The sequence below is a fragment of the Epinephelus fuscoguttatus genome, linkage group LG9, assembly GCF_011397635.1.
Source record: "Epinephelus fuscoguttatus linkage group LG9, E.fuscoguttatus.final_Chr_v1".
NCBI lineage: Eukaryota > Metazoa > Chordata > Actinopteri > Perciformes > Serranidae > Epinephelus > Epinephelus fuscoguttatus.
The window spans coordinates 6,828,539-6,852,976 of NC_064760.1; the positions used below are offsets into that span (position 1 = coordinate 6,828,539).

A 24,438-nucleotide genomic window follows, 5' to 3' on the forward strand; every position below is an offset into this window, starting at 1 on the left:
ATAAATGTGGCGCCGCAGGGTGTTCAATGAGCAGAGAGACTGTTATGTATGTTCAATTCTCACAGCTACAATAAAAACATACCAATCATTTTAGTGGAAACAATTTATTTAAGAGTTACAAAAACTGTACACAAGACTAACTGTTCACACAATGCTGTATGTTAAACATGTTTGGTATTGCGGGAAAAGCTCTGACAATCTGAATGACATGTTTTGAAAATGTGCTCTTTGAAACCTTTACATTCGTCAAACACGGTACACATTAAGGCTTTGCACATAACAATGTAGCTCCCCTTCATCCTAACGTTAACAGTTAAGTCAAATCTTAACAAATTAAACTGTATTAAGACAAAGTAACAAGGAGCAGACAGCTCCTCTCTGAACAGCAAAAACTCAAAGGTAATCCAAAAGACATCTGGTTTAGAGATAAATTCCCTTTTCAAGTTAAAGACTTAACATATGTAACAATTAACTTGTCAAAAAAAGTGATAATGTTTTTAAAGCTGTAATTCTGTGATACTCAACTTGTGGTGCGGGTGCCAGATGGCTCGCCAACTATTTTTGTAACTCACAGTGATAATAACTTGACTCACACTGGGATTTTTTTGCACTTAAAATGTAAATAAAGTGCCAGAGTATATAAAAAGCATCAAAATAGAGCTCTTTTTTAATTCAAAAATAAAACAAAAATCCAGAGGGGGGTCCCTCTGAGCCCCCGACAGAGGTCTGAGAGGGACACCCCCGCATACAGCTGACCTCTTGGCAAAGATGAGTGAGGACAGCAAAAGTTCAAAGGCTGAAAACGGGCAATTCCTACACTTACATTATTGTTTATTATCCTGTCATTTTGAAAAAGTGGCCCCGGGGAAAAGCAAGTTGAGTATCCCTGCTGTAACCCAACAAAGACACTCACAGTCAGAAAGTTATTCAATAGTGTGATTGTTTGGTAACTCTCTGTCTGATCATTCAGTAATAAAATGACGACTAAACAGCTGATTATTGGAGCAAACAACCTTCATTATCTGCTCTACCTGCTCCATTTAACAACTCTTTAATTTAGACATTAAATAGTCTTGGTGCAATGATGAAATTGTGTTTTTAAATATTAATGGCACATCAGAAGGCTTGTCAATGAGTCCCACAAGTATAATGTCTTTTTTCCTTAAAGCTGTAACAGTCAAATTTGCATGCTGGCGGCCCCAGATGGCCGAAAGACGTCACTGTTCACATCACGTACCATCACAAACCTGAACACAGGAAACTTAAGTTTTGTGTTTCGCTTTGAATTTTCAGCACAAATGGGACAAAAAGTGAGTGAAAGTAGGGATGGGAGCCTCTCTATGGACTCTTGTGCTTGATATGTAAATCTTGCTCAGCACAGTTTTAAGTCTTTATGTCGAGGTATTAAATATTCTCTGATAATAATGATAACAGCACTTTTACATTTCTGTTGTAACAGACTGTGAGCTCATCGCTGGTGATAAAGCTGCTGCCAGCAGCCACACAGATGGTCCAAGCGAATCTACAGCCTGAAATAAATCCACTGTGATTCTGTACCGTGTGACGATCTGCGCTAAAACCTGAAGGCAGCTTTAGAGTTGCTCGTGTTTCCGTATCTACAGTGCTAAATGACACCAGGAGAAAGAAGAACACAGTGACAGTCTTGCAAATAGAAACATTCACGGATGAAAATAAATCTTTGGTGAAGATAAAATGTCAACGCATGTTGTCTGGATTGTCCTGTAGCATCCTGGCTTATATGTAATTTGGTAACAGAGTAAGTGAAATTTTACACTTCAACATCCAGAATCTAGTTTTTAATCCCAACTCTACCAAAACAACAAAAATTTTTGATTTCCTCATAAATAAGAGTGTCAGCCGACCTGGTGTAGTGAGAACATTTAAGTGAAAAGGTGCAGAGAACTTATTAGACTTTCTCTGAAGGATTAAGTATCAACCACCCACAGAGTGTTTTATCTGCTGTCACAAACCATCTGGATGATCAGGTCCCAAGCGTCCTGAACGCCTGAGCTGAGCTCCGTTTCGCCCTTCTTCACGTAGGTGCTGATGAGGTACAACCTACGGTCGCCAACCTCGGACAGAGACATGGCGTCATGGAGGTCGGTGATGCTGCAGGCTCCTGGAAGGTCCTGGAATCATGAGACAAACATGGTGAATACCTCAAGGTGGAGACTGTAATCACCCCCTTACTATATTATAAAGATACAGCAGAGGGCACTTGCTCCGTCATGAGTTTCACTTTTCAGATTCTAGGGCAGGATGGTCTGCAGTTAAAGTTCCTCTGCAACTTCAAGGAAACTACCTTCTGAATATTTTTGGATTATTTAAGTAAAGCATCCTCTTTTCTCACTTTCATCCTCCTCTTTTCTTTCAAACTTGGACTCCACAGAACCTGCTCATTTTTGTCTGAATTTTAGTTTGTGGGCAACTGTTAAAGCCTTGATTTTAGGATTTCAGTCATCACCATCTTGGTTCAGAAGTGACCACATCTGTGCAAGAGAGTGGAGCTGTGGAGAAGCGGGGAGGTGGCACTAAAGGTGTGTTTATAGTTGTACGTCAGCTCTATGCATAGCCTATGCCTTGGCCGATGCAGGTGGCCTACGCTCCTGTGAGCACTAATACTTGAGTTCTGGTGTGTCTGTGTCACTCTGCAGTTACACCTCCAAAATGCTATTTGGTGGTTCTGTGAAGTGCTGTTAAGTTTAGTTGATTCAAAACACACCTACAACACACATTAAGCATGACTTAATGGCAACAACATCTAACACAAGTGGACAAATTGTCTTCATTATAACTCCCAAGGCTCACAGCCAAAAGACTTGTCTCTTTCTAAACACGTTTTCCGAACAAATGCAACATGCTAACTTATTAGCATAAGTCTATGGCATTTTACATTGTATAAATTAGCCTAGCAGACTTTCCTCTACTCATATGAAGCTGGGATAAATCATACACAAGACTTCCAACTTTATTTTGTGGGGGCTTTATTGTTGTCACACATCATTGTTTCTTATCTGACGTCTAGTGACCTGTCAATCACAAGGTAGCCACGCCCTGAAGCTTACCCTGATTTATTGTCTAATTTACCCTAAATGGGACCATAATTTGCTAAATGAACATCATGCTGCTTTGAAGAAGACTTGAAACTGGCAATTGAGACCATAAACTTGTTTGGAAAGTGTTTACTGAAGTAATTAATCAAGTGAGAAGTAGGGTCCCCTTCTTGTCGACTTCTATACAATCTGAACCAGTGGAGTCTCCCCCTGCTGGCCATTAGCAAGAATGCAAGTTTAAGGTACTGTTAGATTGGCTTCACTTTTCTGTGGAGTAGAACTTGGGCACACACAAAAAAAGCACCTTTCTGGACTTAAAGGGCTTTGGACTTTTTGGACCGCGAGGCTATATACACTTCTTTTATACAGTCTATGGTTTTACTCCTGTGTTGAACTCAGAGTACATTAAAGAACATCTTAAAAATATGCTTTGGGTTGCGTTTACTCGGGTACAGTGCACATGAAACTCGACCTATTACTTGGCCTGTGTAGACAGTTTGATTAGGACTGAATCTGTTCCAGATGCACAAACAACTGGAGAATGCAGCTGAAACAACTCCTGTGCCGACACACTGTTACTCCTTATGTTAAATACATCATCTGTTTGGGAGTGATGGCAGGTCACGATTGTGTTTTAAATTTTAGTTGTGATGCTATGACTTACCATTGGATCACACTTTTACGAAGCTCTAAGCTGAAACAATAAAATCTCATTTGAACACTAGAGATGAATTTGTTGATTAACAGAAAATGAATCAGCAAATATGATGATAATCAAAAATTCACCGCCAACAGCTTCTGTTCTGGTTCTTTATGTGAGGTAATAAAAAACTGAATAAATCTGGGTTATGGAGTTCTGATTGGACAAATCAAGACATTTAAAGACATCACCGTGGACTCTGTCAAACCACAACAGATATTTATCACAATTTTAAGACCAAACAACAAACCAAGAAAATAATTGGTTCATTAATTGCTATTAAAAAATAACTGTTTGTTGCAGCCCAGTGAAAACAGAGTCTCTAATTATAAACTGCTGCGAGTTCTTGGAGGACAACAGGCCTGCAGGCTTTTGCTGAGAACAATCTGGAGTGTTTTCCTGTCACACTCACCTGTTTGTTGGCCAGGACCATTAAAGGCAGGTGAGGGTCGAAGGCCAGCAGCTCGTGTAAGTGCTTCTTAGCAACGGGGAAAAGCTGCGGGTTGGAGGAATCGACCACGAACACCAGCAGCAGAGCCTTGGACATGTACCTTTGCCAGTACGGCCGCAGCTCCTCTTTACCTCCAACTGACAGACAGACAGACATGACATCGACATCAGACTCATGACGTGAAGCAGAAGTGACAGGTCACACTGTCAATCATCTCTTCTCGGTTCAAACTTACTCTCTAGGAACTCGATGTGCAGGTCCTCTCTGTTGATGGAGACGGCGTTGAAGCCCTGCGTCGGCTCCATGTCCTGCTCCAGGCACCCGGTGGCCAAACAGTGCAGCAGGCTGGTCTTACCGGCTCCATCCAGACCCAGAACCAGAACCTGAGTCCCTGCTGACTCCACAGGCTTAGACTGCAGCACACACAGATCACACACATCAGATTAATGCTAAAATAACTTTCAAAATGCTGATGTGACACAGACTCTGGACAGTGTTTAAAGAAAGAAAAAAAATTAATGGATTGACTATAAGTTTAAATATTTATGTCTATTTTAGGGCTGCAGCTAACTATTACTGATTAAAGGTCCAGTGTGTAGGATTTAGGGGGATCTATTGGCAGAAATGGAATATAATATAATATATATGTTTTCTTTAGTGTATAATCACCTGGAAATAATAATCATTGTGTTTTCGTTATCTTAGAATGAGACGTTTATATCTACATAAGGAGCGAGTCCTCGTCTATGGAGATCCCCACAGCCATGTTTGTACAGTAGCCGAGAACAGACAAACCAAACACTGGCTCTAGATGGGGCCATTCACATTTTTTGAGAGAGCGTAGGAAACACTAATTTTTTCTAACACGAAACCCTTGCTGTAATTCAGCTCAAAGTAAAAACTTCCTGAACATCTGGATCAGAAAAAGAGTGGCACACATCAGCAGGGCGCTGGGCCAAATGGCATAGGAGATACACTGATGTGTACACAAAACTGTTTTCTTCTGTGTTTTTACTTGTTTTAATCATCAGGTCCATTTGTTTTGAAGAGGAAGAGACCTCTGCTCTCGGTAAAAACTCCCTGAACAATGAACACTGACAGAGTTTTAACTCAGAGAAGTTAAATTAATCATGTTAATCTAATCTGTACACATGACATGTATTGCACATCCTTCCTCAGTTGCTCTTCTACCAATTTTTTTCCTACTGAAGGGTTTATTCCAGGGAGCTTTTCCTTATACGCTGTGAGGGTCCAAGGACAGAGGGATGCCGAGTGCTGTAAAGCCCTCTGAGGCAAATTGTAACTTGTGGTATTGGGCTTTAGAAATAAAATTGGACTGAACTGAGTTAAATTGAAGAAGTTTCAGCTGGTTGCAATCTGCAATCCTCACCTCTGGACGCCACTAAATCTCCCCCTGTTCCTTTAATCTGCAGATTATTTGTGCGATTATTTGATAATCCTTTGTCCTTTAAAATGTCTGGAATTGGTAAAAAAACCAAACCAAAACAAAAAAAACCACAAATATCACAAAGATTTTTAATTTACTGTTTTTTTTTAATTTTTTTTAATTTAAAAGATCTGCAAATGTTCACAAGTGCACGCAACTAGTGAAAATTAGCTAGTTTCACTTAAAATAGACTCAAATGGCTGACTAATTTAAAAGTTTGTTTAATTTTCTTTCACTGTACCAACCAATTAATTGTTTTAATCTCTTAGTCAGTGAGGTCCTACATTTCCCAGAGTTCCCCACAGCAGCCTCCAGAGAACTTATCTCAAATTATTGTTGTTGTCACAATAAAAATAAAAGTATTAAGCTGGTTGTAGTTTTATTTGATTAACTCTGGATAATGTCTATAATGAAGGCTAAAGTTAAAACACTAAATGTTTTCTGCAGCTGCTGAACTCTGGTCTATTTTAGGCTGTCACACTAGAAATGTCTCCTTCTTCTTCTACTGCTACTAAACAAGTAGAAACCTCAAGTTTTAATTCTTAAATTAAACAGTTTAAGAAACAGAGCAGCTAAATGTGCTCAGTTTTCTTTGCTTTTGTTCTCGTGAGAACATTTTAGAAGTTAGCTTTCTTTAAAATAAGTTTATGTTTGTAGTACATAACGTTAATGGTACACTGTCCACCGGCGGTTTCCATGAAGGTGTGTCCGTTACCGTTTTTACCTCCGATGCTTTCGGAGCTTCAGCAGCAACAACCGGCGCCTCCTCAACGGCCACAACAGTCTGTTCTTCCTCTCTTCTCTCCTCTTCATCTCCCTCTCCTTCCTTTCTGGCACTTTTCCCGTCTTTCTCCGGCCGTGTTTCAGGCTTCTCCTCCCCGGAGGAGGACGCGTAGTTCCAGATAAGATAGGCAAGTCCTCCCGCGAGAGCCACGGAGGCGCCGAGGACGCCGGCTGCTCTCAGACCGGACATGGTGCTCAACAGCCGGGTTTGTTTCTCCTGACTGCCGCTCTTTACCCGACCGTTTCCGCCATCGTTTGACTTTTAGTGAAGATTTCACTTTGTGTGTTCACCTCCTCGTCCTCTTCTTCTGCTCAACAAGTGGATTAACAGACAGGAAGCTCAGGAGGAACTTCTTCAAACGGTATTTCCGGCATGAAGCGCTGTTTGTTGATGCAGTGTTGCAACCTCACCGCCTGAGGCCGCCATTTTGAATACAGCGTTTTCATGATATTCACAAGTCTGCCTCAGAAAACACATCTTAAGTCAAGATTTTCCTTCAAGTCATGGTTAAGGTTACCTCAAAATAAAATCAGTTGCTCAAACACCCTTAAGTCTTCTCCTTAAAGTGTCCTTAAAATGTTTACCTAAGTATTAAGGAATCCCTTTAGACTGTTGCACAAAAGACATTAGCAACCAGAGCAAGGTAAAAAGGAACTTAAGGTACCTCTGACTCTATCTTAACTGCAACATGTTTGCATGATGATAAATTAAAAAAAGCTAACACACCCTGAGAAGAGTTTCTGCATCCAGGAGAACCGAGCACATAGTCTTTTGATTTTATACTTAGGGTTTTACTGAATTAATTTCTGTTGCAGTTTCTTTCTACGATCATTTTCTGGTGTTTCGGGGTCAAATTTACTTTGTAGTTTGTGTTTTCTGTGAATGTATAGCACCAGAAGTTTAATCTTTTCCTCCTCTGACCAATTTGCTTTTCTTGTCGTCTTTTCTTCTGCCATATTTTCAATTTAATTCAATGGTATCAATCCAGTATCATAAATCACAATTTGCCTCAAAGAGCTTTACAGCATACGACATCCCTCTGTCCTTGGACCCTCACAGCGTATAAGGAAAAACTCCCCAAAAAACCCTTTAACGGGGAAAAAATTTCACTTCATTTCAGTGTCTAACTATAAGACAACTTTGTGAGACGATAACAGGCAAACAAACAATCTCCATGAAAACTTTTACTGCTGTAAAATCTCTTTCAACACAGTGAGTTAAAGTTTTTCCTTAACTAAGGAAACCTTTTAAGAGATTCTGTGCAACTATGTAAGTCCCTCAAGCTAAGGACAAATTAAGCCTTAAGTGTAATACTTAGGGAGAAAACTTAAGGTGTTTTGTTCAACCAGTCCCAGAATCAGAATCAAATATACTTTATTGATCCCCAAGGACAAATTATGATTCGTTACAGGCGCTCTGATGTAAGAACAGAGAATTCTAAGTAAGAATAAGAGTATGAAATAAGAGTATGCAAATATAAAGTAATAAAATGAAATAAAATTAAATTAAATTGAAGAGAAATAAATATGTGCATTATGCTTTTTCTTTTTACCAAACATGGAGAAATAAATGAATTATAGTCATAGACTGTATAATAAAGATATAATCTTTATATATAGTCATTCATTATAAACAGTGGTAGAAAATAACTAAGTATGTTTACTCAAGTAGGCCACTGTACTTAAGTACAATATTAAGGTGTTGTAGTTGTTATACTTGAGTATTTGAGTATTTTTTTTCTGCTGCTTGCTTCTACTTGACTTCTGAAGTTACTTGTTATTTTGTACACTATAATTTAACTTTTGACACATAAATAAAAATCATTTTATTAAGTAATTTCAGTCTTTAATTGAGGAACCTTTTTTGTGTGTTTTGAAAAAGTGACAAAATCTGACAGTGCTTTAAGAATATTCCATCCTTTTTTTAATGCCGATTAAATTTATCAAGTACTTTCTAAAATAAACATTTTTGTAATTCCAGTTTACTTGCCTCATTTGCTTTCACTGTATTTTCTCTGCTTTGAAAACATACTATATATATATATATATATATTTGCTTAAAAAAGGGATTTCATTGAATTTTGAGTAGATTATTTCTTGTAAATATTACTTCAGAGATGAGTGTTCCTCGTATATTTAAACTTTTTGTACGATTCTATATCATACATTGTTCATTTTTAACAATCATACATAATTAAGCTTCTTTTTTGACAAATTCAGTGTTATCTTGATGCTTTTGATTGTCTGAGCTGTGGACTTTTCTGATGCAGTTTTAGGCTGTTTGGCAGAGAGTTAAGGCTCTGTAAATATAACTTGTGTTCAAGTCTTTATCCCACCCTAATCCTGTCAGAATTAAGTTTATATCTAAATTGTAAAAATTAACAATTTCATTTATTTTTCTTCACAGACACGCATGAAATGATGATAAAGTCCCACTGTGTATTTTTTAACAAGTTTTCTTACACCCTTTAAAACCAAGATGTCCTAGCAACCCCCTGTTGAGCTTTGGCGACCCCTAGTGGGGGTCAGGGTCTCCAGGTTGGGAACCACTGGTATGGATTTAGAGGCCAGAAGTCAGTGAAAACCAGAGGATGAAGCCATTATTCAATATATTTATTAACAGATTACATGATTCCAGTTAAACAACAAGTGCTTAATAAATGAAAATCAACTAAAATCCAAATGTTTTTCTAAATGAATAAACTTTAACCTGAAGAACAAAAACAACAGGACAGAACTTCTTTAACTAAAAGTCCTCCGTCCTCCCATCATGGTTTGAAAGGTGCAGTCTGGTTGGTCCTCTTCACTGGGACCCTCTCCTGCTGCTCAGGAGCACTCAGGAGCCAGGCCTGGAGCTGGCTCTCCTCCTGCGGCACCCCAAGACTCATCCAGGTCCGAGCCCGCAGAGAGGGAACCTTCTTTCGCCGCCGACCTGCAGTCTCCTGGACCTGCTCGGCCCCTGAGCTGCAGGACTCCACTGTCTCGGCCTGTCGGTGCCTCCTGGACTTGGACGGCTCCTGGAAGTTGCTGTAGCTCTTCTGCTTGATGGAGGACAAGAGTCTGGCTCTGCTGCGGCTGGACTCAGTTGGCTTCTCCTCCTCTTCCTCCTCCTCCTCTTCATATTCTTCCTCCTCCTCCTCCTCCTCACCATCATCATCATCAGACTTCTTGTGTTTTTTAGCTTTTTTGAAAGTCTTCTGCTGCCACATGATGAACTCAGTCATGGAGTCTTTCAGGCTGGCGGCAAACCCTCGATGGGTCATGGTGGCCTTGCAGCTGACCTCCGCCGTGGCCTCCTTCATCTTCTCATACTGGCTCTGGATGTTGGTCAGCTCCTCCAGGATGTCTGCTGAGAGGAGCTCCTGGATGGCTGTGCACCTCCCGAGAAACTCTGCACACACAGGCTGCTTCTTCGGCTTCCTGTGCTTGTGGAAGCTGAGGAAATGTGGCATGGCGGTGTAGTGTATGGCTTTGGTTGCAACAAGCTTTTCATAGATGTAAACGATGTCCTGATGCCCAGAGTCCACAGAGTCCTTCACAAACTTTTGAATCACAGCCCAGTCCTTCAGAGCGAGTCTAATCTTCACAGGCGGAGCAGCAAGTTGTGTGTGGTACAAACCAAACATCAGATACAGGCCTCCAACACGGATCTGGTAGCTGTACGGAGGCAGGAAGTACTTCACGGCTGTAGCCAGCGCCAATCTGCAGAATCTCTTCATCTCAGCTATACTGATGATCCCTGTGAAGACATCAGAGAAGCCCATCTCCCTCCAGATGGCTGAAAACACCTCGTACCTGATGGAGTCGGTCTGCTGGAAACGAGCCAGGAGTTCCTCCACATCTTCTGTCAGAGGCTGGTAGAAGAAATCAGCGTAAGTAGGCGGCGTCCGAGACATCCTGTCCACAAGACGATAACCACAACAGGTAACACTGAAACTCTCAGACTGTCTGTCAGATGTCTGAAGGAGCTCTGAGCAGAGTCAGAGCAGGTGAAGCTCATCTTTGGCAAATTGCCTGCCCATGAGTGGAAGGAGTCAATTAACCATCAGGTGTGGTATTAAAGGGACAGTTCACCCCAAAATAAAAAAAAAAACACTTATTTTTACTCTTACCTGTGGTGCCTCTTATCAATCAAGATTTGGTTAGTTTGAGTTGAACTACACCTCACCTAGAAAGTGAATGAGATCGCGGGCAGTGACAAAAACCAGCAGTCAGGTCAGAGGGCATTTCCCAAACCATGCCATACACTCTCTCCCTACACTCCATATCGCTCATGCCAAGTGTCCACCACATTGAGTGCCATCCCAAACCAACTAGTGAGGAGTGGAAGTGAGATATAAAGCCCTCCGACAGGAGCCTGCACTGATGCTGATTTACTGACCACGTGCAACTCAGAGCTGTGTGCGTCATGGAGCAACTTTACAAGAAATGATCCAAAAAAGCAAGAAATTAGTAAAAGTTGCAGGAAAATTTCTTTACAATTTTTTTCTGTAATGTAATTTAAAAAAAAAAAAATACAATTATTATAATTATAAATACATTTTTCTGGGCATTTTTTCCTAGTTTTAAGATAATTTTCTGATAATTTCCCCCGTTTTTCTTTTTCAGATTACTTTTCTGGTCATATTTTTACTAGTTTCTTGCAATTTGCACGACATTTCTTGCCAAGTTGCTCGTCGCCTTTTTAGAACGTTTTCAAAAGATACCAAAGCAACTCAGGTTTCAAAGTGAAAGGCATCTGAATGCAGCACAATTAAACTTACATAATTAACTGTTTGAGACTGAAAACGTGGAGCTGTATTGTGACATAAACTGTGATTTGAAAATCAGAAAGTGAAACACAAAGATTAACTCTGCTGTGACCTGCCTATTGTCAGTATACAGCACAGGATATGGTATTATTCTAATCTATCAGTAATGACCTCAGCTAGTCAGTGCTGATCTTTAACTGGGCTCAAGGGTTTTTTTTTTGTTTTTGTCTCAAAGGCAGGTGCAAATTCTTAAGTTTTTTTTTTTTTTTTTTTTTAAAAGTTATATTTTAACTGGAAATCATGTGAGTGAAATATATCAAATAATAGCAGTCTACTGTGAGACCACCAGGGGGCTCCAAATGTTTCACAGAAATACTGCCTGATCCAGAAAACCTCGATTAAAACATAACCTGGCAAGTATTTATGTAAAAACCTATCTTGCAAAATTAAAAAACAAACAAAAAACCCATAAATAATTTTTAAAAATCTAAATAAGTGGACAAAATTCAGTTCAGCTGTAAAACAAAACAATGAAAAAAAAACCCCATTAAACTTATGACAACGAAAACCAGTAGCAGCCATCTCGTTAAATATTCAATGAAACACAATAGTCATGTGCTACTGTTAAGGGTTTTATTAAGACTTAACAAAAGGGGACACCTGTTCGACCTGTCTGGTCCTAAAACATGCGTCTGACAAAATTCTACAATGTAAATTCTTTAGTTTGAATTTAGACCAACACAGGGATCCAAAAATAAATATCCTTTAACATCGCGTCTTTGCCGCTGATTGAAAGTAAAGGGACAATTTCAGGAAACATGAAGCGAACAGCCAGAGTGTGATGTCATATTACCAGACCAGAGAAACATTAAGGACAACTCCCCCAAAATTGAACTTTAAGTTACCAAACAAAGGTAGTTTGTTTTCATAACTGTGTGATTAACAATATTAATTAAAAATGAAAAGGCCCAATAAAATGTTTTTGATATCACATGATTTTAATGATTTAATTGAAACTTCATTAATTTGCTGTTAGCATGATAACCCCCCCCCCCAAAAAAAGTATTATCACATTTTATATGTGTTATAGACATTTACAGATGAATGAATGCAGTCTCATGGATGTCATTCTGATTTTAAAAACAAAGCACCAGTTAACAGTAAAGAGAACGCTTGTTTCAATTCATCTGACCTTTAATGAAAAAAACATAAATGTAGTATTTTGCTCATTTTACTTTGACCTCAGAGGGTCACGAGTAAAAACAAAGTAAAAAAACTTTAAGGATCTATCTGCTTCTGCAGAGCAACCAAAAGTTAATTTCAGTGGAACTGTCCTTTAAATTCTCTCTTCAGCTCTTTAAACACAACAAATTAAAGACAGACGAGCAGAGGGAGCTTTTGGTTTCACAGATTTTGGTGGTTGGCGGGGACAAAACTAAAACTTAACTTGAAACATAAAAAAGAGACACGAGTGTATCTCATGGCCCCTCTGCCTCACGTGTTGACTCCCTCCGACTACCAGCCTCCTTTGCCTCCCTTCTTCTTCTTCTGTGGTGCCTTCTTACGTGTGGCCCCTGACGCTGCAGGTTTCTGCTGGCGTGGTGGGACCACATTGCTGGCGGCGGCTGTAGATGAACCGGACGCAGACCCTGGTCTGGGGGAGGTAGGGGGGCTGCTGGCTGTCTTACTGGCGTCCCTGGAAACAGAGGAAGAGAAAAAGTCATATCAGGGAGTGCTCTAACATGTTGCACCTAAAATTTACTGCTAAACAATTTAAACAAGTTGAAATGTAATGTGTCGTGTGTGTATCTGTGCCCTGCAAGTACGTTAAACCAAAAGTTTATGACAAAATCACTTGACGACACCGACTCCCATATGTGCAGGGCAAGAGAGGAGAGGGAGAGACGCTGTGCTGCTGCCAGAGGAGCCGCTGAATGAGTTCCTTCTGAGCAGTAGGTCGCTAAAAGAATCTGGAGACAGGAGCCGTTGCTACCCTATTAAGCAGTGAGCTGACACTGCCTTACTCTCCTTGATGTAGAAGCCTTTCCGATGGTCGTACATATAAATTTCAACTTTGGCTCAGTCTGAGAATAATTTCTATTTTGGCTAAAACAACACACAAGTCCTTTCTTCTGCACAGCAGCTGGACACCTCCACTGAGGATCCACTGGCAGAGACACAACACATGCTTCTCCTCCATTAGTGGAGTTGATTACTGGGTTTCAATTACAGGAAATTGCACCCAGACGACTCCACTCACAGGTGACGTGCACATGTATGAGATCCTGTACTCACAGCTCGGCTGAAGCTCCTGCCGTCGCTCCCTGTGTGCCTTTTCCTATCTGCTCCTTCTTCTTTCCCTTCTTCTTGCCTCTGTAGTAGGAGCGCTCCCTCATGGGCAGCCACCTCTCGGGGTCAGGGGTCGCTTTGGGGTCGTAGTTCTTGGGCAGTTTGCCTAAAAAATAAAGACAGGGGGAGTCACTGAAGGGTGGCACTCAGCGCAGATGAGACAGAGCTGTGGTCAAGAACTATCTGCGTCCTACAAAAGAGGAAAATAAGCTTAATGACATTATTGTAATTCACACTTGTGGCCCATAGAGGTCAGCAGTGTTCACAGTTTACAATATACCCATTTCAAATATGAACAAAACAGTTTATTATCTTAAGAATGTCAATGAGAAAGACTCCACTGCTGCAAGACAAACAATTCAAGAGGATAGTGTTTAAGATACAATTAGAGATTGACCAGTAATTGTTTTACTTTAATCATAACAGCAAGCAGGAGCCATTTCTTTATTATTTTAAAAATAACCTGTCCCACAAATATTTGAGTCATGTCATACCTCTCTTTTTCTTCTTCTTCTTTTTGATCTCGCCTTGGCTGTAAAGAAAATGCAGATATATTAGTTTAAAAGAGGTGGAAGTGTGGCCACCTAAACTCATCCCTCCCACTCTGCTCATTAACATACTTTAAACAGAAAAACAACACATTTGTAAATGTAGAAAATGTTCTCAACATTGAGTAATGAGGGTTTACCTTTGTTCTTTGGGAAGGTTTTCTCCTGTGACCTTTGCAGCCTTTTTCCTGACGTACGTGGCTCCGTGCGAGTTCTCCAGCTCGTCCACGTCCACATTGAAGGCCATTGTGTCTGCGGACGGTAGGTGTTTGCTGAGGCTGCAGAGGAATGCTGAGGACGTAACGATTTTGAATTGGCTCTTTGAAAGTTCGCTTCACAGAAGCACCCTCATGAGGTCGTCTAAGAGTCCTAACCTTTGGGTTTTTGCATTTATTCTGTCAGGAGTGCAAAGCTGTACAAGAGTTTAAAGCATACAAGATAAAATTCAGACAAACATGCACGCTTGTTGAACAGACAGCTTCTCCTGATCTCAGGTAGGATGATACCTGATGGAGCTCCAATGATAACAGCCTCTTCAGTCATACTAGTGTGTTTTTATGTTTCTATGGTGTATGCTTAATTTCTTCTGGACTATTATTGTAAGGCAGCAATACTCGTGCAGCTCCTGAGTCCAAGACAACTTCCTTTTGGTGACAATTATGTTAATCATATCGTACCGTATCGTATCTTAGCCTAGCAATGTGTCAAAAACATCCGTGGTGTGGTCCTCTAGGGCTGCAAATAACAGCTGTTGTTTTTTTTTTTATTATGGATTAATCTGTCTATTTTCACAATTAAAAAAATAATTGTTTTGACTATCAAATGTAAAAAAAAAAATGCCTCTTATAACTTCCCCACACCCAACATGGTGTCTTCATATTCCTTATTTTATAAGCTCATCAATCCAACACAACAAAGATTCTCATATATCACAGAAAAGGACAAACATTCCTCACATTTCAGAAGCTAAGATTAAAAAATATTTTCTCTTGTTGCTTGAAAAGGGCCTGAAACAATCAACTGCGCGCAAACAGGTGCCAGCTACTAAAAACCAAATCATTTCAGCACTGGTCTGAAAGGATACGATTTGGCTTTATCCGTGTCCACCAGAGAGTACGCTGAGATGAGTTGTGCCAGTGTGTGGATGTCGTTGGTGTTCTGCCTGTATCAGGAAAAATAAAGTAAAGTCAGCTTCATTGTTGTAAAAGAAGAAATTCCAACATCTGTCACGGTAAAAATGACCTCCTGACATCACATGACAAACACAGACTAACAGAATAAATGAAAATGTAATAGGATAGTTCAGATTTGTTTGAGGTACTTTTCCATGGCGGCTAGCCTGGAGAAACAAACAGGAGTACCACCATGGAAGCTAAGCAATGTCTGCTGTGAACTTAACGTATTTTGGCCACCTTAAAAAAATCAATATCAGTCTAAGTGTACCCTAAGTTTGGAATATTTTCACAGCTTGCAATCAGAGAGCTCTTTCCAACAGCAAATTAAAGCTCTTATATGCTCACTTCAAGGCCACCAGGCTCCTTTGACAAAAACAGTAATTTTACTTGCTGAACACAGGAGGTGCTGGTTTTTCGCTGCCTAAATCTGTTAGTTAGTTTGTGTATTGTGTGACCTCAGTGAATCTCGCACAGTAACACAAACTAACTAAGTGAATGAGGCAGCAGCAGACCAGCACCTCCTGTGTTAAGTGATGTTAAATTACTGTTTTTGTCAATGGAGTCTGGCTTTGAAGAGAACCAAGCTGGGTAAGGACCGTTTGACAGCAAGGTAAATCTGTAAACATATTCTAAATATAGTGTACACCTAAAAGGCATATGGAATTTTTTAGGTGGACAAAATTCTTTTGTTGCAGCCCTGTCCACAGCGATACAACGCTTGGCTTCTGTGTCTGTTCTTCTGCCTGCTTCTCCAAACTAGAGTTGTGCTGACAGACATCTACTGTAGCTAATACACTGACTTCAAAAGATCTGAACTATCCCATAGTATCCCATAGTAAATAAATAAATGTTTTATCTCTACAATGAGGTTTTTTTCTTATTTTATAATTTGTCTGTTTTCTCTGCTCTGTAAGCGCATTGTAATGATGCTGATTAAGAATGTATGAGCAACATGACATCATGCCGACAAGACTGATCAAACAAGCAGAATGAACAGCTGGGAGACAACCTCACTGTTCCCACCCCCACACATGGTAAACTTGAGAGTGTTATCAGGGCTGTAACTCACTTCCACAGCTGCTCCAGATCACTAATGGCTTCTTTTTTCCGTCCGTACTTCAGTTTGAAATTGGCAGCTTCTCTTACAAGGGCCAAGTGTGCAGCAGATCCGGGCTGTGGAGGAGGAAGGACGGGCCGATTACACAGCGGAAACAAATTCCCCTATCAATCGCTAGCTTGAGTTGGCTTGTCAGATCAAAGCATGACCCACAGCCTTGACTATAGCAGCATGTGTTTTACTAAATTTGTCACCAATCAAATACAGTGTGTTGCAGTGACACAGTGTTATGTTCCCTGAATGTTCTGTTGAGACATCTGGAGTTACTGTAGAGTGTTAGGGGTCACAGAGGACTCACTGGAGTCACAGGAGCATCACTTACTGTGCTAAACTAAAACAGATTTTAGTGAGATGAGAACAGACACAAACCTGTTCAGACTGGTAATGTCCAATAGCTTGTTTGAAAATGTCAATAGCGCTGTCAATGTCTTCTTCGTGGGAGTACATCGTTACCAGAGCTGAAATCTGAGGAGGAAATGACACAGTTTAGATAAATGGCAGTCGACTGAAGCTACATTAAAGAGTTCACACAGAAAGCAGGGTGCAATAACCACCAACCATCACTGTAAAGAGATGAGTATCAGCTGTGGGAATAATACGGTTTTCATTTCAGACTTACCATCCCTGATTTGTGCTTAAACTCTTCGATGGACCTTAAAACATCACAAGCTTTTGTTACGTGACCTGAGGACAAAAAAAGCAGCTCTTTATTATTTCAGTACAAAAACACAAATGCAGCCAGTGACCTTGCCAATAAATCACTACATGTTCATTAATAGAAAGCTAACTTTAATGTTAGTTTGAACCACTCAGTTAGTAACAAAATATTTTTTGTGACAAAGATAGTTTATTATGGGAAGCTGGAACATCTTCAATTGGCATCCTGTCCTGTAAGACAGTCTGGTCTGTCTGAAAACACTGAACTATATTTAATGTACAAACATGCCGGTACCTTGTATTAAATAGAGTTGTGCCATTGTCAGTTTGATGCCAGACGCACTCTCTGGATGTTGGTCTGAGAATTGCTGGAAAACAAGAGAATAGTCAGTTAGCATGATCCAAGAAAATATAACTTACTGAATGCACACAAACTGTCAGAATAACTAAAATAAAATATTCTACAGAATCCTGCTCAGTAGATAACAGGTTTTCTACAGATTAAAGCAGGCTAGATCTAAGAGTTTTTAATGCCACTCAGAATCAAATGTAAGACCAATTTACATGAACCAAAATAGGAAAAAACAAAAACACAAATCGACATCAATCACATGAGCTGAAGGACACTTTTGTCCGTAACACTTTTATTGTAACATGATGTTTGTGGCTCGCGGTGCCAAGAGTACAACAGAACTGGAAAATACCAGACGTCTGTTGGCAGGTTTTCTGGGTGATTTTGCGTTGCCCTCTCCGCATGTGTGATTCTGCTGCCTTGATTCCTATCATGCCAAGTTTCAAAAACTACAGCATAAAATACAACGAGAGGGACGCCGTCAAGGTGCGCACGCGTTCCAGAGCGTCTGTCTTTCAGGGTGTGACGCTGCACCCTGAGATAACCAGAGTTCAACTTTTGGAACACAGCAGCGTGCACCGCATGTCATGTGATGAGTAGTCTCGCTCACCAGGCCTTTCTCAAGAAAAGAAAGGTATGGCTGGGCCGACTCTCACTTTAAGATTGGAGAAAAAAACGCCCTGGCTGCTTGTATTTCTTTCAACCAATCACAATCATTCTGGGCGGTGCCACAGCAACGGTGCGCTTGCAAAAATATTGCCAGGGGGAAACTGGTTTTGGTGTAACACGCCCACAAAAATATCGCCTACAGGATGCGAACCATGGCAGAAAAATGGCTACATCCCCGCAAGATCAAACACCGCAAAAGTTAGTAAAGGACGTGTTGAAAACGGTTGAAAACTGCTACACAACCAGAGGTGGTAGGGCGGGACTTCAGTGGGTGGCTCATTCCGCCCAATGAGAGGCTGATCTATGCAGCGAACTTCCGCCCACTCAGAGTATGTGACGAGGAACAACCAATCCTAGCCAGCAGATGCATTTCCTTTCTTTTGTAAATATCAGTCTGTGGTAAATATGACAAAGAAGTTGATCATTTTAGTGCAGGGCTGCCAGAGCTCTACATCTGTCCCACGGACGATATTTCTGAACTAACACACACTTACAAAACATCATCTGAAAGAAGATGAACTCTGCACTCAGGATTTCTGCTAAGTAGGCTATGATGCGGTGTTGGTTATGGTCGCTTAGCAACCTCAGATGCAACCTGCCGCGCCCTTGAAAGTTGGTACAGAGTAAGCACAAGTTTAGTACCATGTGCCAGACCTCGCCTTTTCCAGGCGGTTGAAGATGCGGCATGCGTACGGCCCCGAAGCATTGGACTGTCTGCTATGGTGATAGGACACTGAGGGTTGTTTGCAGCCTGCAATTGTGCTGCCCAGTTTAACTACATCTAAAGGCTTTGTCTATGTGCCTGTAACTGTAAAGCCATTTGCTGGGAGAAAGGAAATTTGGAGTACTCTGTATGTTTTTATGACAAGTCAACAGCAGTGTTGTTCATTCCTACCTGGAGCAGCTCTATGGCCCTGCTGTGCTGCTTCTCTCTGCACAGCTGAGCAACCTGGATGAGGACCGGCCGCGGGTGACCCGGATTCTGAGACTGAAGACTGGAAGACAGTTTCCTGCACTGGTCAGCCTGTTGACAGCAAACAGCAATGAGAATCATGATCAGTAATGAAATGAAAAACTCTCTCAAAAATCCTCTGCATCTGAATGATGACAGCTCTTTGTCTACCTGGTTAGTGTACATGGCCAGGAGGGCTTTGTTGAAGTCGATCGCCTGCAGCTGCTTCTTCGCCAGCTTGTATTCAACACCTTCAGCGTTTGTCAGTTTCACCTTCTTCTTTGAGTCAAACACGTTTTGGTCCTACGAAAACACACAGAGCTTTAATGAAAACACTTGATCCAGGTGAATTTTTTCTGTTGCCTTTATGATAAAATATTACAGTTGGTAAGATCATTCACTCACCTTGTTTATTGTAATGATATTGTTAGCAGTCACAGCAAGAAGCCCCACATCTGACGGCCTGCAAATCAAGAGTACGTTTGACATCTGCACTGTTTTCACACACCATGTTTCTGGTAAATGTATATACTGTCAGTACTGTCACAACACAAATTCAAACTAGAAAACAACAACATTATTTCAACCTGTGCTACATCATTCTCATCTGCTTTTACAGTAAGGGTGCTGTCAGACCTAGAGTTGTCTGTAAACAGACTGAGACCACCCTGGTCTCAGTCCGTTTGTATTAGTGCGCACCTGAGTGTGATTGCTGTGTCCACACCTGCCCAAACGAACTGCATTTAGGAGGCAAACGAACGAACAAATAGGGCAGGTGTGGAAGCACCCTAAATCTTATGAGCCGTGCACTCACTTGAGCTTGATGACCTGGTTGTACAGCTGCAGAGCCTCGTCTGTCCGACCTTGTAACTGCATGACGTACGCCATCTGAGAATGGATGACAGCCAGCTCTGACTCGATGTCCTCCTCAGTCACATCCTGTAAGACACAAACCAGCAATGACAGTGATTAGCCTGGGAATAAAATGGAAACCAACAGCTGAGGAACATGGAGGAAATAAGACAAGGATGGATACTCTTGTATTTTTAGTTTAAGTGCTGTTCAGTGAGATGTAACTACACAACTACAGTGTTCAGACACAAAAAAACGTATTACTGACAGCAAGATTAATGCCTTCGGTCATTGTTTGTGCCCTCTCCTTCTCCAGGTTTATCAAGTCCTAAAATTAGCAAAATATTTTGTCTGTACATTGTCAGAGTTCATATTTCATGATTTTCATCTCTGAAGCATCTTTCACTGACTTTCGGATGAAGATGTTACAGATTAAAACAGTCTGTTTCTTTGAAAACTGACGAGACTTAATGAAATAAATAAATGTTTGTGTAAATGTTTTAAGAAAAAAGAAAAGCAGCACTCACAGAATCGTCAGCCAACGAGACTCTGCAAAGCTCTGTGAAAGAAAACAATCAGTTAATGTCAAATCCAGAATATTGTACATTAAACAGCAACATGAAACACGACAGAGAAGACAGAGCAAAGTGGAACTGACCTTCTGCTTGTCGTAGTTTATTGAGGGCCTCTGTAAGCTGTCCTTGGCCAATCAGAGCGCAGGCAGCATTGTAGCACAGCTCATACGTGGACTCAGGAAGACCCAGATCTTCCTGCAGAAGAAAACAGAACACATTATGTTAAAAAACATATAACACAATAAACGTACAGTAATCTGACTCCAGCTCTAGTAACCCTGAGCTGAGTGGCAGCCGAACTCCAGATTCATTTTACCCTATTTTGTTATGCTCAGCACAAAAGTGAGCGGAACTGCTGCGGACTTTAAACTTGCTTTGTGTACGGGAACACTTCTGAAATCTGTTTAAATTGCCCTTGAGGGGAGAAACTGATTGAAGGCTGAAACATAAAACATAATCCCGTTTAACAACACAGCAGCATCAGAAAGCCAACAATTGTCCTTACCAATGGAGCTTCCTCCCACTGACTCATTGAAGCCACCACAGCAGCGAGGTTGGTCTTCCTCTCCTCCTCGTACTCATCCTGGGAGTTCCTGATCAGATCCGTGTAGACGGACTTACAGTCATCGTAGCGCTCCAGTCTGTACAACTGGACAATGAGAGGAGAGGCGGCTCCAATCAGACGGAGTGTTTCACTGTCAAATCACTGTCCAAATGCTGTTTTATACATTCTTGTGTTTCAAGGTCTCATGTACCCACACAGATCTCCGTTTCCCTGTGACCAACAAACTATTTACTGACAGCCTCTCACCCTCAACCAGAGCTACAGACATTACCCTCTGCCTCAACATTTTTGGGACTAGATACTATTCAATGTGAAATAAATAAATAAATAAATGAACGGCAGATTGATTACATGGAAAGGTTACGGCAAGGACATAATGAGGTGGTTGCCTGGCAACAATAAAAAAGTGCAGCAGGCGTTTTTTTACTAGTGGCATTCAACTTTTAAAAAGTGTGCCTTGCAACTTGCAAAACCCTTCCTGTGTGATCGGGGCCTCACAGCTTACATCAGTCGTAACTCAAAGATCTTATAGATACGCTGCGTGTTTCTGCACAATTCTTCTTCTTTACAATACTTTTTCTGTTCCTCTAAAGTCTCAAACAGAAACAAATCGAAAGCATCCAGCAATAATATGTCTCTCTTCAGTCTTACCACTTGGCCGTAGAGCTCCTTCAGCTTGTCTGTTTGTTCAGGAGCACTCTCGATGGTCTTCAGGGCACTTTCCACTCTGTTCAGACGGTACTCACAGTACGCCTTCTCAAACACAACCTCACTGACACAGAAGAGAAATAAATATCATTTTAACTGAGAGACAGGACCAACAACAAGGCATGTAGAAAGCTTTATTATTTATTATTAGCTTTATGAGTAAAGCATGATACAAGCATTACAAAAGTTTCATTCTTTATAACTGTTTGATAACAAATGGCTTGGTTTTATATGTTCACTTATACTGGCTTAGACCGGTATGTAAGTCATAGATAATTGGTAATTAATAATATATTCTAAGACAGATAGATATTTGTCGATTAATATTATATATTCACACGGGTTATTTTTGTGTGACAATGTTAAATGCTAATAAAAACTGTATATTTAGACACATCTATGTATAGATTTGTCATTATAAAGAAGCTGTCTGTTTCTTAACATTAAATGACTCATGGAGAAGGGCTGGGATTTAATAAGTTTATAATTCCACTCCTTTTTTTAAATGCATTAATCAAAGTACAGACACATTGACAATTGCTATTGTACTGTGTTTTTCATTATTTGTAAATATCACTTTCTGTTTGTTTGTATGTTGTTTTTTTTTACATGTTCTAAATACATTTTTAATATTAATATCAACATATCAATATCAAGAAGATATTAGAGATTTTTAAGCATTTTTGCTTGATTAGAAAAATAAAATAATTATCTAACAAATCACTTTCTAACTTGTTAATCAGACAGTTGTTCCAGTGTTTATATTAATAATGCACGTTTACTATCAACACATGTGAGAGTTATAAACCAGTAAACAACCACACAGTTTGTTGATTACCTGCCGAGCAGCTTTGAGTGAGTGTTCATGACATTCAGCGCCTCTTTGAAGCTCCCATTCTGCACAAGACAAACTATCTTACAGTGGAGAGCCGTCACATCGTCTCTGTTCTCATGTAAAACTGCGACAGAAGAAAAACAAACACACGTTACGTTAAAGACACAGATGACAGCTACACACCGAGATACTACTGACTGCAAACAAGATCATTAAAAAGAAAAACGTTTCTAAAGGTTTGCTGACAGCTGACTGAAACCTGTTTAGCTGCCGACCATGTTAAGTTAGCAGCAAGGCTAGGGACACGTCACTGATCGGGAGAGTACGGCGCATTTCTGGAGCAAAATACTGTTTAAATAATTCGCATAATACTAACACAATACAGCTGGATTAGTAGCTTCAACACTAAAGAATGCACTCATGAGCATATGTTGAATATGTAAAGCTAACTCGGTGTTTGAGAGACCTGACAAGTAGCTGTCTAACTGCCGTTAGCATAGCCACATGCTAACAGCTGGTCATGCAGCTGGCCCTAGCTTAGCCAGTGAGCTCCGCTGAACACATGCACCGTTTGTCGGCTGTCTCACCGGAGCTCCGGTCCCGATTCAGAGGAACGACGACAGACGTGACTACTTACTTTTAGTCAGAGCTTTCAGGGCTCTGGTAAAGTCTCCATTCTGCCCGCAACGGTTCACTTCGGTCCACAGAGAAGCCACCGAGACCCCTCCACTCGCCATCTTCGCTGAATGGGCTCACGGAGTCACCGGAAGCAGAAGGTGTACACATCCGGGTTAATCACAAGGAAATTTTATTTCTAATTTTAGTATTTATATTTATGTTTTATATTTTCCGTGGTATATTTATTAAGTGTAAAATCTAGTCAGCGTGTGGTCAGTTATAAACATTAATTGATGTGCAGGTTTAGCCGCCGTCCATGCATGGAAAAGCCGCTTTCAAACCACTGTTAAAAAAAAAAAAAAAATCAGGTATCGAAACAAAAATCTGAAAATACACATATTGCATCTAGACAGCATGGAGATGTTGGTAATTTGTTTGTAACAATGATTGATTTGCTTCATAAGTGAAAAACTGATGTTTAAAATTGCCATTTTTACATTGACTCCGATTGTTCACATTAGAGCAAAATTCAAAATGCTGTCAAAAATTCAGTTTTTGAGATAAAATTCTGAAATTTGCCACATATCATCTACCATGACTCTAGAATTTTGTCATTTTTTCAAGAACATTGAAGATTTATTTAGCAAGAATTTGCATGTATATGTTTACAGTACTGTTTACAGTCAAACATTTTGATGCACTGTCGGCTCAATTTTTGATAAATCAAAAATCTGAGAAACGTAGTTTTTGTAGGACAGTCTGAAGATGCTCTGTAGCAAGATTGGTGTCAATTGAGCAAAAATTGTGGGAGGAGATAGGTTTAAGAAGTTTTACAGTTTTTGAAAAAAAGAGTGATGATCTTCATAATTTTTAATAGGTTTAAATGTACAAAAGTTTCTTCAGTATTGGGGCTACAGTTTGATGAAAGTTGTGAAGTTGTAGCACGTATGATTGATTTGTTATGAATTTTCAAAGTTTTGAACTTTAGACGCTTGCTGTAGCGCCACCATCAGGACTATTGGCTTGAGTTTACAGCTGAGGATATCTGGCATGAGACTGGACCTTTGTGCAAAGTTTGGTGAGTTTTCACCCATGGGAAGTAGGATTTCCTCGGAAGAAGAAAGAAGAAGAATACCTAGGATTACAATAGTGTCCTGGCTTTATCTATTTATTTTTCTACATATTCCCTTATGACACACACACACACACACACACACACACACACACAACTGGCAACTGTTTATGAAGAAGGCAAATGAA

General features: G+C 40.3%; 3 protein-coding genes across 4 annotated transcripts; all 3 read right to left on the reverse strand.

The window, feature by feature from the left end:
• Positions 1-88: 88 nt before the first annotated feature.
• Positions 89-6,851, reverse strand: arl9 (ADP-ribosylation factor-like 9). Of its 2 annotated transcripts, none has more exons than XM_049585441.1 (4): positions 6,388-6,851; positions 4,461-4,638; positions 4,187-4,362; positions 89-2,150 (listed from the first exon to the last, which is right to left on the reverse strand). In XM_049585441.1, exons 1-4 carry the CDS (start codon positions 6,643-6,645, stop codon positions 1,974-1,976), a joined length of 789 nt encoding a protein of 262 aa, XP_049441398.1. In that variant the 5' UTR covers positions 6,646-6,851; the 3' UTR covers positions 89-1,973. The 2 variants fall into 2 exon arrangements, with proteins under 2 accessions (XP_049441398.1, XP_049441400.1); XM_049585443.1 differs by having other exon boundaries at positions 6,397-6,847.
• A 2,337-nt stretch (positions 6,852-9,188) lies between these two features.
• Positions 9,189-10,679, reverse strand: LOC125894186 (snRNA-activating protein complex subunit 1-like). Its single transcript, XM_049585434.1, has one exon. It carries the CDS (start codon positions 10,349-10,351, stop codon positions 9,224-9,226), a length of 1,128 nt encoding a protein of 375 aa, XP_049441391.1. The 5' UTR covers positions 10,352-10,679; the 3' UTR covers positions 9,189-9,223.
• A 1,146-nt stretch (positions 10,680-11,825) lies between these two features.
• Positions 11,826-23,324, reverse strand: srp72 (signal recognition particle 72). The gene is made up of 19 exons (XM_049585421.1): positions 23,198-23,324; positions 22,564-22,684; positions 21,669-21,789; positions 20,958-21,101; positions 20,536-20,647; positions 20,405-20,436; positions 19,840-19,964; positions 19,431-19,488; positions 19,197-19,328; positions 18,969-19,097; positions 17,348-17,420; positions 17,015-17,079; positions 16,765-16,860; positions 16,348-16,451; positions 15,188-15,265; positions 14,244-14,381; positions 14,050-14,087; positions 13,502-13,661; positions 11,826-12,902 (listed from the first exon to the last, which is right to left on the reverse strand). Exons 1-19 carry the CDS (start codon positions 23,295-23,297, stop codon positions 12,722-12,724), a joined length of 2,007 nt encoding a protein of 668 aa, XP_049441378.1. The 5' UTR covers positions 23,298-23,324; the 3' UTR covers positions 11,826-12,721.
• Positions 23,325-24,438: the final 1,114 nt, after the last annotated feature.